The sequence below is a fragment of the Ornithorhynchus anatinus genome, chromosome 3 (assembly GCF_004115215.2).
Source record: "Ornithorhynchus anatinus isolate Pmale09 chromosome 3, mOrnAna1.pri.v4, whole genome shotgun sequence".
NCBI classification, from domain to species: Eukaryota; Metazoa; Chordata; class Mammalia; order Monotremata; family Ornithorhynchidae; genus Ornithorhynchus; species Ornithorhynchus anatinus.
This window is the reverse complement of record NC_041730.1, coordinates 96,369,405-96,387,689: the sequence shown is the minus strand read 5'-3', so window position 1 is coordinate 96,387,689 and position 18,285 is coordinate 96,369,405. Positions and strand designations below refer to the sequence as shown.

Here is an 18,285-nt window from a genome sequence, read left to right as displayed (position 1 = left end):
AAGGCAGGAAAGGATAAATTTGAAGTGTGTGAGGTCGGCTTGGTGCTTGGACTTTCGCCAGCAGCGCTCGGCAGCTCGAGCATAGGAGCGTAGGAGGCGGACGGAGGAGGTGATCCAGGCTGTGGGTTAGTGGAGCGAGAGCGGCGGAGGGAAAGGGGGGCGAGAGAGTCGAGATGAGTAGAGAGGGTGGAGTTGAGAGCGGAGACCTGATCGTCGAGAGTGGGAAGAGAGGACAGGGCGGCAAGGTGAGGAGAGATGCTATTGGTAAGACGGATGGGATCGAGAGAGCGGAGGTCTCTGTGGGGCAGTAGCGAAGATTTGCAGGGGGAGGGAGTGTGAGAGATGAGGCAGGTGAGAAGGTTATGGTCAGAGAGAGGGATTTCAGAGTCGGTGAGGGAGGAGATAGTGCAGCGGTAGGAGATGACGAGATCGAGGGTGTGACCGAGTCGGTGAGTGGGCGCGGTATGGTGGAGGAGGAGGTCGGCAGAGTCGAGGAGGGATAGCAGGCGGGCGGCAGAGGAGTCGTCGGGTACATCCGTATGGATGTTGAAGTCTCCAAGGATCAGAGTGGGCAGAGAGAAGGAGAGAAGGAAGGTGAGAAAGGGGTCAAGGTGGTTGAGGAAGTCGGAGGTGGGACCGGGAGGGCGGTAGATGACGGCGACAAGTAACTGGAGTGGGTGGTAGAGGCGAATGATATGGGCTTCGAAGGAGGGGAAGGAGAGGGAGGGGGGAGGAGGGATAGTGCGGAAGCGGCAACGGGGCGAGAGGAGGAAGTCGACGCCTCCTCCCTTACCGGTGAGTCTGGGGGAGTGGGAGAAGGAGAGGCCTCCGCCGGAGAGAGCGGCGGCGGAGACCGTGTCTTCGGGAGAGAGCCACGTTTCCGAAAGGGCGAGGAGGAGGAGAGAGCGGGAGAGGAAAAGGTCATGGATGAAAGGTAGCTTGCCTGTAATAGAGCGGGGGTTCCAGAGGCCACACTTGAAAGTAGCTGTGGGTGCAAGGGGGTACATCACCTTGATTCTATTTAGTTGCCATTGTTTTTACGAGATGTTCTTCCCCTTGACTCTATTTATTGCCATTGTTCTCGTCTGTCCGTCTCCCCCGATTAGACCGTAAGCCCGTCAAACGGCAGGGACTGTCTTTATCTGTTGCCGACTTGTTCATTCCAAGCGCTTAGTACAGTGCTCTGCACATAGTAAGTGCTCAATAAATACTATTGAATGAATGAATGAAAGAAGTTTTTGTTTTGCTTGGAGGTTGATAGGCAACCACTGGAGGTTTTTAAGAAGGGGAGTGACATGCCCAGTGCGTTTCTGCAGGAAGATGAGCCGGGCAGCGGAGTGAAGAATAGACTGGAGCGGGGAGAGAGAGGAGGAAGAGAGATCAGAGAGCAGGCTGACACAGTAATCTAGCTGGGATATTAGGAGAGCCCGTAACAGTAACCTCCTTTTCTACTTCTCACTGCCTAACAGTGGGTGTCTCTCAAGGTTCTGTTCTGGGTCCCCTTCTCTTCTTCTATTTGCACTCCCTCCCTTGGGTAACTCATTCACCCTTACAGCTCCAATTACTGTCTGTATGGGGATGACTCCCAAATCAACCTTGCTAGGCCCAGCCTCTCCACCTCCACTCCAGGCTCACATATCCTCTTGCCTCTAGGATGTCTCCACATGGAGCGTGTATTTGCTTTTATAGTCTAAAAATCTGTTTGCTCCAATTGTTTGAAAATCAGTGTGGCCTAGTGGGTACAGCACAGATCTGGGAAAAGGAAGGACCTGGGTTCTAATCCCAGCTCTGCCACTTTTCATCCGTGTTACCTTGGACAAGTCACTTCACTTTTCTGTGCCCTGGTTTTCTCATCCGTAAAATGGGGATTAAGACTGTGAATCCAGCACCTGGAACACAGTAAGCGCTTAAGAAATACCATTAAAATAGAAAGAAATGAATCAGAAGCAGACTAGACTGCCTCTATTTGGAGGTGACTCAAGAGACCGAAGTTACTCTGAAAAACATTAACATGCTTGCGTTCCTTTTCCAGGTTCAAGCGTTGGCCTTTTTATATACGCTGCCCTGCAAAGGGAACTAATCGAGCACTACGGCTTAGATGGATGCTTGCTGATTGTCGGTGCATTGGCTCTAAACATATTAGCGTGTGGCAGTCTGATGAGACCCCTGGCGTCCTCAGGCGGCCCCTTACCGGAAAAAACGAGCCTGGAAAATGTTCCTGACCAATATTCGTTGTACCATGAAAAGGAAATGAATTTGGAGGAGAACATTAGCATCCTTGAAAAAGGCTACAATGAGGGGAAATGCACGAGTCCTCTGTCCAATGGTGACTGCAGACAAGACAGCCCGGGAACTAAGAATGGATTAACACCAGGTCAGGCGAAGGAGGCCGAGACTTACAAAAAGAAAGTGGCCGAGCGGACGTATTTTTGCAAACAGCTCGCCAAGAGGAAGTGGCAACTCTATCTGAACTACTGGGAAGAAACGGTGCTTCTTTTTAAAAACAAAGTGTTTTCGGCCCTTTTTATCGCCATTTTACTTTTTGACATTGGGGGTTTTCCGCCTTCGTTGCTTATGGAAGATGTAGCGAGGAGCTCTAATGTGAAGGAGGAAGACTCTGTTGTGCCTCTCATATCCATAATCGGCGTTATGACGACCGTTGGCAAACTTCTTTTAGGAGTGCTGGCCGATTTTAAGTGGATTAATACTTTATACCTATATGTAGCAACCTTAATAACAACTGGCTTGGCTCTGTGTGCCATTCCACTGGCCAGGAATTATGTCACGTTAGCAATCCTTTCTGGGATTTTAGGGTTCCTCAGCGGCAACTGGTCCATCTTCCCTTATGTGACAACCAAGACTGTGGGAATTGAGAAGCTGGCCCACGCCTACGGGATATTAATGTTCTTTGCTGGACTTGGGAATAGCCTTGGGCCACCAATTGTTGGTAAGTTATTTAGGCTTAAAGCCAGGCTATTTCTTCCTGTTTCTTCATAGACTTTGCCTGCCGCGGTAGTGAGCGTGTGCAAATCATTACCGCAGGAAACTCCTAAGTCTGAAAATATTAGTGGGTTTGAATAAATTCATGACTGAGAGATTGATCAATAAACGGAACTTATTCAGCACTTACTGTGTAATCAATCAGTCATATTGATTGAGGTGTGACCGGGTGCAGAGCACTGTACTGAGTGCTTGGGAGAGTACAACACAACAGACCTGGTAAACATGCTTCCTGCCCACAAGGTGCTTACCTAAAGAGTTACTAGGAGGGTTGTTAAATGGCACATCCCTAAGCATTAACTTTCTGTTGCTACTTTTGGAAACAGTGGATATCAAACAGAAACTTCTTAACCTTGGCTTTAAAACACTCAATCACCTTGCCTCCTTGTATCTTGCCTCACTGATTTCCTGCTCCAACCCTGCCTGCTCACTTCGCTCCTCTAACGTTAATGTACTCACTGTATCTCAATCTCATTTATCTCACCGTTGACCCCTCGCCCACATCCTGCTTCTGACCTGGAACTGCCTCCCTCTTCATGTCCAACTAATGGTCGCTCTCCCACCTTCAAAACCTTATTAAAATCCCGTCTCTTCCAAGAGACCTTTTCCGACTAAGCCCTTATTTTCCCATCTCCCTCTCCCTTCTGTGTCGCTTTACACTTGATTATGGTAGATGATTATGGTATTTGTTAAGCACTTACTATGTGCAGAGCACTGTTCTAAGCGCTGGGGTAGATACAGGGTAATCGGGTTGTCCCACATGAGGCTCACAGTTAATCCCCATTTTACAGATGAGGTAACTGAGGCCCAGAGAATTTAAGCGACTTGCCCAAAGTCACAGAGCTGACAAGGGGGGATCCGGGATTCGAACCCATGACCTCTGACTCCCAAGCCCGGGCTCTTTCCACTGAGCCAAGCTGCTTCCCGATTGAATTTTTACCCTTTTTCCACCCCTCTCTCAGTCTCACAGCACTTTTCTCTGCCACTTGTCAGCTGTGTGACTGTGGGATAAGTCACTTAACTTCTCTATGCCTCAGTTACCTCATCTGTAAAATGGGGATGAAGACTGTGAGCCCCACATGGGACAACCTGACTACCTTGTATCTGCCCCAGCGCTTAGAACAGTGCTCTGCACATAGTAAGCGCTTAACAAATACCAACATCATTATTATTATTATTATTATTATATACATATCCATAATTTATTTTTATGTCTATCTACCCTTCTAGACTCTAAGGTCGTAGGGGAAGGGAACTTGTCTACCAACTTTGTTATACCATACACTGCCAAGTGCTTAGTACATTCCTGCACACAGTAAGTGCTAAAAAAAAATATGATTGTTGAAATGGTATTTTTTTAATCATATTTGTTTAGAGCTTACTATGTGCCCAGGACTGTTCTAAGCACTGGGGTAGATACAAGGTAATCGGGATGGACACAGTCCCTGTCCCGCATAGGGCTCCCAGTCTTAATCCCCCTTTTACAGATGAGGTAACTGAGGGCACAGAGTAGTTAAATGACTTACCCAAGGTCACACAGCAGACAAGAGGCAGAGACAGGATTAAAACCCAGGTACTCAGACTCCCAGGCCGGTGGTCTTTCCACAAGGCCATGCTGCATCTCTTTTCTGTATTCTTATTTAAATATACTATCTCTGGATGGAATGGCATAGCTTTGGCCTAACCCCTCTTCTCCTTATTCTCCCCTTACTTTGTAGTAACCCTCCCATCTAACAAATCAGTCCAAGAACGCACACTATCTAGGCTGGGAAGAAACAGCGATCTCATATCGTTTTCCTTAGCATTGGAGAGTAATGGTCCACCTACGCAAATAATCACTTTAAATCCTAGAAACCTAAATCGCACATGTGGAATCAGTTGGAAATGTAGAAATGTAGATCTGTGCATTTGGTCATTGGTACTCACCCCTGTCTTGTTCTCTTTTCAGGCTGGTTTTATGACTGGACACACACCTATGACATTGCATTCTACTTCAGTGGACTTTGTGTTCTTCTGGGTGGGCTTATTCTGCTGGTGGTGGCCTTGCCCTCCCTGGACACGTGTTACAGTCAGAGCTCCAAGCCGCCTCCAAACACTTACCTGTACAAAGCTGCATCTAATGCTTAGATGACCACTGGAATGCATTTTCTACCGGCAAGCGACATATTTTAGTGGTTTGACACGTGATTTATGAGCAGCAAAGACTATTTCGTAATTGAAAAATGTCATTATTGTTGACTCTTGCAGGATGCAGATTTCCTTAGCAATATCCTCTTTTATCTATCCTGTACTGTATAGTAACTTTCACCTACTGTATTTTCTTTTGGCCCAGTAAGAGGAGGGGTTCTGCTGTTTTGTCATCATCGGAAGCGTGGAAACTCTCGATAGCATCCGGAGGCTTCTGTGCGGACAGTCGCAGCAAACGCTGTGATCCTCTCATCCGTCCCCGGATCAAGATTCCCAGGGAGAAAACCGTCGATTCTAAAGCTCTGAAGCAAGCAGTGCGGGGACACCACTGGGAACTACACTGCTCATCCCAAATCTCAATTATGGACCATTTGAAATATTGTTCTAAAAGCCAGTAAACGAAAAAAACCCAACAAGCCAGGGAATATATAAGATGGTTGAAATGGCATTCAAAAATGTCGGCACGATAGTGCATATCCTCACTACTTCACCTCGTGCTAGAACAAGGGGACAGTTATTATCTTCTTGTATTTCATTGACCAGATGCCAGCGGTTTACTTGGTATTACACTGAGCATACAAACATCCCCATCTCTGTTCTCGAGGAGCTTCACGATGAGCACGCAGGCTCAGCAGTGTTATTGCTACCATGGCCCCGTCCACACCATTTGCCAAATAAGATGTAATCCACTTTCTTCTGGCAGCCTCCACTCCATAGATGTTTTATCAGGAAGGGTTGGTTTCATTTGTTTGTTTCCAAATTGGAAATACGCTGTTTTTTTTTCTTTCAACCATTCCACGTAGCACAAATGGGAAACATGGTTTGTTTTCGGCACCGTGGGAACAGACGGCCTGTATTGGTGAACTCCTGCAGGGCCGAGAATTCTGATTCATTTCCTCAGTGGTACTTATTGAGCCCTTATTGAGCCCCTAGTGTGTCTAAAACACTGGACTAGGTATTTAGGGAAAGGTTCAAGAATGATTCAGAGAGGGTGCCGTGCTCACAGGGGGAGCTGCCCATTAAAGTTAATAAATGCTCAGTAAATACCATTGATGGATTAAGGTGTGCTGGAAATCCTCAAATTCACAAGGCAAAAATAGAAATGGAAAACAAAATGGAAATCCCATTACTCCAACCCAGTAGCTTTCTCCACCAGCTTCCTTTGGGAAGAACCTTTTTGAAAAAGAGATGTTGAGTGAGTTGAAGCTCACTCTTTCAAGATCCTTAAAGACTAAATGGTTTTCTTAATTTTGGAAAGCTGAAGTGATAAGCCACTGAAGAAGAAAGCCGCAAGTAATAGAAAATGGTTTTCTCAACAGAGAACTCCCTTCCCATTGTGCCAAAATGGCCTCTTCATTTCTTTTGAAATATATAAATCAATATTTTGTACTTTATAAGTTGCCTTTCTTCTGAGGCTCCTCAAGCACTTTACAACCATTAATCCTCACAACACCTCTGTGAGGTACGTAGTTGGCAGTTCCGATAGGTGGGGAAACTGAGGCACAGAGTGGTTTAAGTGACTAGCCTAAGGACACTCAGCAAAGAAGTAATGGAGCTAGGAAAGATCTTGATCACCTGCTCGTTATTCTTTCTGCTGCTACTGGAATTTCTTCCATAACGCACTCCTTTTTGTTCTCCTATGTGGTAGTTAATAAGGACAGTGGCTTAAAAATGAACTGATATTCTGTTCTAACAGAGCATGGTTTTTTCACAATGCACTTTGGATAGAATATGATGGCAAAATTCCCACTCTAGACTGTAAGCTCACTGTGGACAGGGAATGTGTGTACACACTCTGCTTTATTGTACTGTCCTAAGTACTTAGTGCAGTGTTCTACATAGAGAAAGCACTCAAAAGTATGACTGATCGACTGATTGAAAAATCAGGGAGTGTTCTTCTGACAACACGTGTCTGTCTGGATACAGTGCGATATAGTGTCAGACATGGGGTGAGTTCGCCCTCGTGTTTTCCTTAATGCGGGATTCTGCAAGGATGCAATCCCTACATTTTAGGAGAACCAAATGTTGAAGGTTTTGTGTGTTTAATGAAAGCCTTCTGTAGCCAATGACAGTGCAGCAAAAATATCCACCTCTGGTATGCATTGACTATTCATGGCACATCCATACTTAATTCTTACAATATGACCACTCTCAGCACCCTAGATATCAGAATGTATATTCATCTTATGTGACTTACTTTATTTCATTATGTTTATATATTATCTACTATTTGGGAAAAGCATTTTAAGTTACAGTAAAATATATACTGCCTCAGCCTAGGTTTCTCTTTTGGAGTAGTGTTCTATTAACAGTCTTCCATGTAACTTTGTTTAGAGGATGGGGAGGGCAGTGTCCAAATATGAAAATGTAAATTGCCCTCATCTTCTCTCAAGCATTCAACTAAATAGAATTCTATATTGAGGCCAGGGTGTACCGGAGAGTATGCCCCATATGCTCGTAATGTATGGCTATATTTGTGTTCTTGCAGCATCTTAATAAAGGAAATTGGATGGGGATTTTCTTACCAGATTTGACTTTGTCATAATAAAGATTGTGCAGTATTTTATGAAGCTTGCTTTGTATATCCAGAAATATAGTATTTGAAATGCTAGGTAAAAACACATAAGAACTAATGTCTTTCTTGGTGCTTAATTTGCACCTGTAGCAGAATTTAGTCTCCCCATTCTCTCTCTGAAGGCCCTATTCACACCTCATCACCAATCCCCTCCCAGTATCATGCCAGAATTTCTCTTTCTCTTTTTATTCATTTTTTATTTTTTTATGATATTTGTAAAGTGCTACTATGTTCCAGACACTGTTGTAAGCCCTGGGGTGTTTCAAGGTAATCAGATTGGCCTTCCAGATTGCACTCACAGTTTTAATCCCCATTTTTACAGCTGAAGTAAGTGAATCACAGTGAAGTTAAGTGACTTGCCCAAGGTCACACAGAAGACAAGTGGCAGAGCTGATTCTGACTCCCAGGACCATACTCTATCCACTAGGCTCGCTGCCTCTACATTATTCATGTGCACACCTTTGAGTCCCCTGACAATTATGAAATTACTGTTTCTGAGTCTATGACAACTCTATGGGATGATAAAGAATTCTTGAGAAATAATTTTGGGATCACCATGGTGATAGGGAATATTGATGTCAAAGTGATGTGACAGTCTGATAACTGACAGTCCAAGAAAAATGTAATTTACCAGTTAATTTGAATTCCCTATATGTTTTATTATCTCCCTTCAGTATTCAGAGTACCTGTGGCCAACCAACACGCCAACCTCGTTTAATGTGAGCGCCAACTTCGTTTAATGTGATGAGAGGAAGATCATGGCCTAGTGGATAGAGCACAGCCCTGGGAGTCAGAAGGACCTGGGTTCTAATCCCGGCTCTGCTACGTGTCTGCAGGGTGACCTTGGTTAAGTCACTTCACTTCTCCGTGACTCGGTTACCTCATCTGTAAACTGGGGGTTAAGCTGCGAGCTCCATGTGGGACATGGACTGTGTCCAATCCGATTAACTTGCACCTACCCCAGGGCTTAGTGCAGCGCTTGGCCCAAAGTAAGCTCTTTTTAAAATACCATTAAAGAAAAAGGAAGTTAGTCCTGCAATCGAAGCAGTTCCTATGGAGCTCAGAGTTGTGGGGCAGGCTAATTTAGAAGGAGATACATGCAGAGTCGAGTGGGTTATATCAGCTCAAGGGATAGGCGAGAAGTAATGGGGAGCAGAGGACTTAGTTTCATAACCAATGTCAGTAGCATCTCTCCCTCAAAAGCTAAGGAGCTCAAAGAACAGGTGGTGCTTTTTCACTCATTCACTACTATTTATCGAGCATTCATTCAATCATATTTACTGAGCACTTACTGTATGCAGAGCACCCTACTAAGCGCTTGGGAGAGTTGTTGACTTATGCTGTCGAGTCATGTCTGACCCATAGCGACGCCATGGACAGATCTCTCCCAGAACGCCCCACCTCCATCTGCAATCGTTCTGGTAGTGGACCCATAGAGTTTTCTCAGTAAAAATATGGAAGCGGTTTATCACTGCCTCCTTCCGTGCAGTAAACCTGAGTCAATAATAATGTTAATGTTGGTATTTGTTAAGCGCTTACTATGTGCCGAGCACTGTTCTAAGTGCTGGGGTAGACACAGGGGAATCAGGTTGTCCCACGAGGGGCTCACAGTCTTAATCCTCATTTTACAATTGAGGTAACTGAGGCACCGAGAAGTTAAATGACTTGCCCAAAGTCACACAGCTGACAAGCGGCCGAGCTGGGATCTCCACCCTCGACTCTCTCCCGTGCCACTGCAGCCCACCATGGGTGAGTTTTGACTTGTAGCAGATTGCTTTCCACTGGCTAGCCACTGCCCAAGCTAGGAATGGAATGGATAGCTAGGAATGGAATGGATAGGCCTCTGCTTGACTCTCCCTCACGTAGCCGAGATTGGTAGAGGACTGGAAACTCTCCAGGTGTGACCCTAAGAGGTGCTTGGGAGAGTACAATACAACGATAGACACATTCCCTGCCCCAAATGGGCTTACGGTCTGGATGCGGGGGGGAGGAGAGACATTAATATAAATAAATTAAGTAAATTACAGATATGTGCACAAGTGCTGTGGGGTTGGGAGGGGTGATAAAGGAATAAAGTCAGCGTGACACAAAAGGGAGTGGGGGAAGGAGAAAGCAGTGAGGGGGTGCTTAGAGAAGGCTTCTTGAAAGAGATGTGCCCTCAATAAGGCTTTGAAGGAGGGGAGAGTAATTGTCTGTCAGATTTAAGAAGGGAGGACATTGCAGGCCAGAGTCAGGATGTGGTTGAGGGTTCAGTGGCGAGATAGATGAGATGGAAGTATAGTGAGAAGATTAGCACTAGAGGAGCGAAATCTGCAGATTGGGTTGCAGTAAGAGAGTAGTGAGGTGAGGTAGGAGGGGACAAGGTGATTGAGTGCTGTAAAGTACTAAGCACTTGGGAGAGCACAATAAAAGTAAAACCGCTGGTTCACATCAAGGAGTTTATGTCCTAATGGAGAGGGGATATCTGGAAATCACCGAGTGGTTCCCCATTACAATCCTTCCTTCTTCAAGACTGACATGCCACCAATCCACAGAGGGCTCTCAGAATCAGCTGAGGGCTCTGTGTCCTTCTGGATCCTACTTCTCCCTGGAGGAGGACAGCAGGGAGAATGGGTGTGGAAAGGCAATCCACTACCCTGCTCCAAACCCTGTCCAAAAGCATAATTCTGTCTGGAGGCATTTCATGACTAATAGCTAAACAAAAACATTCCCCTTACCACCTGAGTCAACAAAAACCCCAGGGAGGCTCCAATCTCTCATTCTTGCATGTGGGATTCCTACAAGTATTACATTTAATGGCATTTTTCTAAGTAGCCCAAATAATAAACAGCAGAAGATCAAAGAGATTTTCCTTTATAGTCTCATGTTAGAATCCATTAGGAGTTTCAGACTCTTGTTGGGTTTTGGGTATTTCCTGAAGCAAGTCCGTTGGATAAAACAATGAGGATGGCAGCCATCATTCTTGGCTGAAGAGAATGAATGGAGACTGAACCTGGTGTTTTCATCAGGTGTTTTCTTGGTGGGCCCCTTGAACCGTCCAAGCCTTGTGTATTATTGTTCTGTCGTGAAAGATTGCCAAGGATGGAGGCTCCATAATCTCTCTCAGAAGTTCAGTAGATCAATCACTGGAATTTATTGAGCACTCTACTATGCGCTTAGGAGATTCACTAAAGTAGGTAGACATGATAATAATTATTGGGGTATTTGTTAATCGAAGCACTGGGGTTTAGAGAAGCAGCATGGCTTAGTGGATAGAGCCCGGGCCTGGGAGTCAAAAGGACCTGGGTGGTAAACCTGGCTTTGCCACATGTCTGCTGTGTGACCTTGGGCAAATCACTTAACTTCTCTGGGCCTCAGTTACCTCAACTGTAAAATGAGGATTAAAAGTGTGAGTCCCATGCGGGACAAGGACTGTGTCCAATTTGATTAACTTGTATCTACCCCAGCGCTTAGAACAGTTCTTGGCACATAGTGCTTAACAAGTACCATAATTATTAGTATCATTACTATGTGCAAAGCACTAAGGTAGATGTAATAGCAGATTAAACACAGTCCCTCTCCCACATAGGACTCACAGTGTAAGAGGGAGGACAGGTGCTTAGTCCCCATTTTACAGATGAAGAAATTGAGGTCCAGAGGAAGTGAAGTGATTTGCCCAAGGTCACAAAGCAAGCAAGTAGCAGAGCCAGGATTAGAACCCAGGCTCATGCTCGATCCACTAAGCCAAGCTACTTCTCACACTTGCTTCTGCTCTTAGGCAGCTTATTACGCACGTGAAATCCTGCAGGTATAGCAAGAAGGTGAATCTGGTATCCAAAGAGGTAGACCTCCCTAATACTTAGAGCTGTGGGGTGTATTCGGGATTGCCATTGGGGACCAAAGTTACCAACCCACGTGGAAGTTTGTGGCCATTTAAACCAGGGAAGCTACAACCGAAATGGCAAGGAGCCCAAAGACACCGAAGACTACCTCCTTTAACCTCTAATGAACTGTTACTTTTGTTATTGATTTGCTCCTCTTAGCCACCATTTTTCTTTTTTCTTTTCTCCTCTTGTGTGTCTGTTCTCCTTTTTACATATTGAGCCCACGTAGGCTATGGGCCCTGTCTGAATCAGTGCCCTTGTACTTCTTCCCAAGACTCATTACAGCGTTTCATACATTGTAAGCCCTTAATAAGTGTCTCTGTTAAGTGATCTTGGGGGAGAGATGTGTGCCAACTCCTCTGAATGAAATGCCAACAGAATGGAGAAAGTTGGGCCAATATCTGTGGGTGAACTATGACTGCACTGAATAAAGCTTATGTCATCCATTTTCAGTCTGAATTTATGGTCTGGATGAGAGTATACGATCCCCTAATCTTTGATAGTACTGTGCATTAAAAAAAAATTATGAGCCATTTGGTGTCAAAATGAGCTTTTCATTACAGATCTTATCTTTCTTCCCCAAGCTGTTGAATTGCCTCCATTTTAGTAATTATTATCCGGTTTCTCTTAGGTGGCACTTTAGCTTTTCCTTGTTTTGCTATTAGATGGGAAACTCTTGGAGGGCAGGGATGCAAGTGCTTAGTACAGGATTTGGCACCTGGAAGTAGCTCAATAAACACAGTTGATATTGAAAGCCACCAATCTCTCCCTCACGTCCTGGAACGCCCTGCCTCGTCACATCTGACTGACGATCACTTTTCCCACCTTTAAGACAAATCTCCTCCAAGTGGCCTTCCCTGATTAAGCCCTCCTTTCCTTTTCTTCCACTCCCTTCTGCATCACCCTGATTTGCTCCCTTTATTCACCCCTCCCTCAGCCCCAAAGCACTTACATATATATCCATAATTTATTTCTATTAATGTCTCTAGCCCCCACTAGACTGTAGGCTTGTGGTGGGCAGGGAACACGTCCAACAACTCTTTTAATTTGTACTCTCCCAAGCAGTGTATACTACACTGAACACCATAAGCACTCAATAAATACGATTGACTGATCGATTGAACTGCGGCTTCTCATCGTTCTGTCTCTCAAGCTCATAAGAAGGCACAGTCTTTGCCTTCAAGGTCAAATCCGTCAATGTCTACTGCAATCTTTCTTAGAACAGAAGCTGTGCAGAAGGGAAATCCACAGTGTCTGACCACAGTCCTATAAACGACAAGGACCAGAAGCGGGATTCCCTTCATTGCAATTCGGCAAGAGTGTCAGTGCCTGTCGGTGTTTTGCCTCTTGTTGACCGATCAGGTTTGTGGATATCTGGTGGGTAGATAGTTTTCTTTAGCTATGAAATCACTCGTAGAGAAGCAGCGTGGCTCAGTGGAAAGAGCCCGGGCTTGGGAGTCAGAGTTCATGGGTTCGAATCCCAGGTCTGCCACTTGTCAGCTGTGTGACTGTGGGCAAGTCACTTAACTTCTCTGTGCCTCAGTTCCCTCATCTGTAAAATGGGGATCAACTGTGAGTCTCACGTGGGACAACCTGATTACCCTGTATCTACCCCAGCGCTTAGAACAGTGCTCTGCACATAGTAAGCGCTTAACAAATACCAACATTATTATTGTTAGTCCTTCAGTGTCTCCCTCAGGTCCCTGTGAGCTTCACACATTGGAACAGGCATCTTTTTGGAGTATTTCTGGATCAGTGACTCAGCACATCTTCCCCACTCTGTAATGACAATGTTCCTGCCTCTACAGAGCCCCTGCCTCCACAAGCCCTGGTTGCAGCTCCAGCTAGTTAGATTCCTTCCTGCAGGAAAATTTCCCTGGGCTCCGTTTTAGGGAATGAATACGTGCCGTATTTTAGCAGAATTCAAAGTGCTGGGTGTCTTTGAAAAGCTCTGATTGCTTTGGGCAACGCTTCGTGGAGATTTTCCTTTCAAGAAGCCAGACAGCATTCTCATGAAGGCTTGGAGCCCTTAGAGATTCACTTGGTAGCCTTGCAAGGCTCTGATTTGTTGCTTTTCAGGGCACAATTCAAAGCCTACTTAGTATTCCCTCCCCAGAAGAGTCTTTAACTTGCACGTTTCTTTCTGAGGAGGAATTTTAGCTTTCACCTGATGGGTTTGGTTTAACTCATTATAAGTATATTTTTAAATAACTGCACATCCTCAGGCTCATTCTCTCCTTAGATATAATGACCTTTATGTGCTTATATAAGCGTAGCTGTTTTCTTCATTTTTATTGATTAATTATAGGATTTATTAATAGCTTATTATATACCAAGCACTGGAGTAGAGGTAAGATAATCAACTTGAACACAGTCCCTATTTCACGTGGGGCTATTCAAAGATGCTGGTTCTCTTGGGAGAATCCATCCATATATTTGCTATTGAGAGGGAGTATTTTCCACCCTGGACCTGTGAAAGTAGAGAAAAGGCCTTTAGGCCTCTTCCTAGCTCCTTACCCGATCTCTAAGTGGGACTATTTAGGCCCAAGCCTGCTGACACACCACAGCTTGAAAGACCAGCTGTATCTTGTTGTCCTTTAGGGGCCACGGGTGTGTTTTCAAAATATAACAATAATAATAATAATTGTGGTATTAGTTAAGTGCTTACTATGTGCCAGGCACTAAGCTGTAAGCTCTCGGGTGGTTACATGCAAATTGGGTTGGACACAGTCCCTGACCCACGTGGGGCTCACAGTCTCAATCCCCATTTTACAAATGAGGTAACTGAGGCACAGAGAAGTGAAGTGACTTGCCCGAGGCCTCACAGCATACAAGTGACAGACCCAGGATGAGATATAATCAAGATAATGGCTTGAGGCACAGTAAAGGATAAAGTAAAGGATAAAAGCCAAACATGAGTGTAGATACAAGTGTAGATATGGGAAACAGCTTGGCATAGTGGATAAAGCACCGGCCTGGGAGTCAGAAGGCCCTGGATTCTAATCCCAGCTCTGCCACTTGTCTGCTGTGTGACCTTGGGTATGTCTCTTCACTTCTCTGTGCCTCAATTACCTCATCTGTAAAATGGGGACTGAGACTGTAAGCCCTAACAGGGACAGAGACTGTCCAACCTGATTATCTTGTCTCTATCCCAGTGCTTAGAACAGTGCTTGGCACACAGTAAGTGCTTACTAAATAATATTATTAGTATTATTATCATTATATGCCATTAACTTCAATAAAGATAGTCTTTATTACAGCCAGTTCATTCATTCAATTGTATTTATTGAGCACTTACTGTGTGCAGAGCCAGTTCAGTTTTGGCTCATTGTAGGCAGAGAATGCGTCTGTTTATTGTTATATTGTACTCTCCCAAGTGCTTAGTACAGTACTCTTCACACAGTAAGTGCTCAATAAATGCAATTGACTGACAGATAGATACAGTGAAAAAGGGGTATAAATGGCTTTGTGGTGTGGCTCCAACTGGGGATTGGGTGAGAGAGAGAGAGTGTGTGTGTGTTTGGGCTGGGGGGTGGGAGGTAGAAGGGGCGAGAAAACAGCCCTCTAGACTGTAAACTCTCTATGGCAGGGAATGTGTCTGCTTACTGTTATACTGGACTCTACTGAGAATTTAGTACAGTGCTGTGCAAATGGTGACTGCTCAATAAATATGATTGAAATGAACTGAATTATCCTTTGTGTCAGAGGATAAGACACTTGGCAGCCGGTTTCCTTTGGCAAATGAAATCAGCACAAGATACCCAATAAAGGCCCTATTAACACCCGGTGAAGCTCAGAAGAGACCAGGCCTGAGCCTGGAACAAGAGTACACAGAGTAGACTCAGAACGCTACCTTCCAGACAGCAATGAACCACTGTCTTTCTGTTCCTCTTTGGAATTCATTTGACTCTATTGCTGTTCTTTCCTCCTTTCTCTGTTTTGTCCCCGATTAGACTGAATCTCTTGTGGGACAGGGACCATGTTGAAGCCCCACTTTTCCTCATCTCCCACTCCCAGACCCCCAACTGCTTCTTTTGCTCTTCCCCACTCCCAGACCCCCAACACTTATGCACATATCTGTAATTTTATTTATTTGTATTGATGTCTTTCTCCCCTCCTCAAGACTAAGCTCGTTGTGGGCAGGGAATGTAACTACTGTTGTATTGTACTCTCCCAAATGCTTAGTACAGTGTGCTCCACACAGTAAGTGCTCAAAAAATATGATTGAATGAATGAATGAATGAATGAATGAATGGTTCACTGTTCAAAGATTCTTCCCTTGGCTGAGGAGCCTTGTGGTCTTGGATAAATGTAGAGGCTGAACTTGTTTTTGCCATCCAAAATTTTTGGTGTCACTAGCAGTATTACGCTTCATTTATGGGGAATGGAGAAGGAATTCATTTGCTTCTCCCTCCCCAAATGTCACTCTCCCACCACCTCCATCCATCACCTACTTTTCTTTGAAGCCAACATCATCTGCTCTATCCTCTAGACTGTAAGTCCCTTGTGGGCAGGAAGAGTGTCTTTGGGTACAGTGCTTAGTAATAATAATAATAATTTTGGTATTTGTTAAGCACTTACTCTGTGCAGAGCACTGTTCTAAGCCCTAGGGTAGATACAGGGTAATCAGGTTGTCCCACGTGAGGCTCACAGTCTTAATCCCCATTTTACAGATGAGGTAACTGAGACACAGAGAAGTTAAGTGACTTGCCCACAGTCACACAGCTGCCAAGTGGCAGATCCTGGATTCGAACCCATGACCTCTGACTCCCAAGCCCGGGCTCTTTCCACTGAGCCACGCTGTTTCTCAAAGTACACAGTACCATGCTCTGCATATGGCAAGTGCTCAATAGATACCAATTATTGATTGATTGATACCACCAACTTCAATAACTTATTGCAGTCATTTACCAACTCCCTGGTCTAATTTCCAATTTACTGAGTGATATTCAGACCTTCCCTTCTCAGGATCACATCTGGAGAGTTTCCAGTACTCTACCAGTCTCGGCTACAGGAGGGAGAGTCAGGCAGAGGCATATCCATTCCATTCCTAGCTTGGGCAGTGTCTAGCGAGTGGAAGGTAATCTGCTACAAGTCAAAACTCACTTCCGCTGAGCAGCAGAGGCATGGGAGAAAATAGAGGGCAGAGACTCAGGTTTACTTCGCGGAAGGAGGCAATGGTAAACTACTTCCGAATTTTTACCAAGAAAACTCTGGGTACATTACTAGAACCATTGTAGATGGAGGTGGGGTATTCTGGAAGAGATGTGTTCACGGAGTCTCTATGGGTCAGAGGCAACTCGACAGCATAAGACAATAGACAATTTCGTATTTTTCTCCCCTCCCTGCTCTCCTCCTCCCCTACTCCAATCCTCTGGAACTTCATTTATCAATCAGTAGATTTTACTGTGCCTCTACTCTGTGCCCTGCACTGTTTTAAAGTGCACAGCTGAATACAATGGAGTTTTTTAATGGTATTTGTTAAGCACTTACAATGTGCCAGGGATTTTACTGAAAGCTGGGATAGAGATGAGCTAATTGACCTGACCCACAGAGGGCTCATAGTCTTAATCCCTATTTTAGAGATGAGGGAACAAAGGCACGAAGAAGTTAAATAACTTCCCCAAGTGGTGGAGTTGAACTTATAGCCCGGGTCCTCTGACTTCCAGGCCTGTGCCCTGTCCACTAGGCCACAACCTTTGCCCTCAAGGAATTTACAATCTAGCAGGGGAGACAGACACTAAAATAAATAAAGTCCAGGTAGGAGGAAGTAATAGACTAGAGATATATATGCAATTATCCTCTGGGAGCTGATGGGCATGCACAGATTGCAGAAAATATTGGTGTACTGGGATTATTTTCACCCTGAGCCACTCCATCTTTGTGCTCCACACCACCAGTATAATTTATCAGCTCAGGTCAGACAGGGGCCAGTCCGACTGTAGCAGGTTCCTGTCATGGGGATTTCTCCAAGACTCTAGCTCACCATAGTATTGTAAGACACCCTCTGGACTCACCCCTGCCCACTAGCACTGAGCAGTCATATAGCTTCTAAGCATACACATCTTGTTTTCACATCCACATAAGCCAGAAGTCATGTGACCGGAGTCCCTCAGGACTGTCACCCTGGTTTTATTTCCAGCTCATCTCTCTTTGCCTCAGGGTACCTCTCCCCTTAGGTCATTTGTTGATTTATCCTTTGCTGACACCTGTCCAGGAGATGGACAACAGTCCTGTGGCTGCCAGACTCACTGTGAGAGAGCCCAGAAACGGTGACTACAGTTGCAGTGTCAAGAGCGAAAGGGGTCCACATCATATGCTTTGCTTCTTTTTAATGGGTCGACAGAACTAACACCCTGGGGGGTGACCCAGTGAGATGCCAACCCCATCGGCAGTGAAAGCAAGGAGATCACATTCTGCCCCTGATTTGGAGTCCCTTTCCAACACCTTTCTTTCACTACCACCCAGAAACAGTGAACACAAAACCTGGCATATTTTGGCCCTCATTTATCCTCCAACCTCAAACTCCTAATGTGAAATCGAGTCATATTTCCAGCAAGCTCATTTGTAATAGTAGTAGCCAGTCAGTCGTATTTATTGAGTACTTACTGTGGGCAGAGAACTGGACTAAGGGTTTGGGAGAGTGCAATATAACAATAA

General features: G+C 45.0%; 1 protein-coding gene and 1 non-coding gene across 5 annotated transcripts in view; both read left to right on the top strand.

The window, feature by feature from the left end:
* Window positions 1-7,753, top strand: part of SLC16A9 (solute carrier family 16 member 9) — a 58,582-nt gene extending 50,829 nt beyond the window's left edge. For all 4 annotated transcript variants that reach the window (XM_029060239.2, XM_001508988.4, XM_029060241.1 and 1 more), the window contains 2 exons: window positions 2,033-2,947; window positions 4,949-7,753. In XM_029060239.2, the coding sequence (XP_028916072.1) occupies window positions 2,033-2,947; window positions 4,949-5,127 (1,094 nt within the window). In that variant the 3' untranslated portion in view covers window positions 5,128-7,753. The remainder of the gene's footprint in view (window positions 1-2,032; window positions 2,948-4,948) is intronic.
* Window positions 7,754-16,583: 8,830 nt separating this feature from the next.
* Window positions 16,584-16,721, top strand: LOC114810561. Its single transcript, XR_003758257.1, has one exon. It is a non-coding gene; the product is annotated as a small nucleolar RNA SNORA7 (small nucleolar RNA).
* The last annotated feature ends 1,564 nt before the right edge of the window (window positions 16,722-18,285 follow it).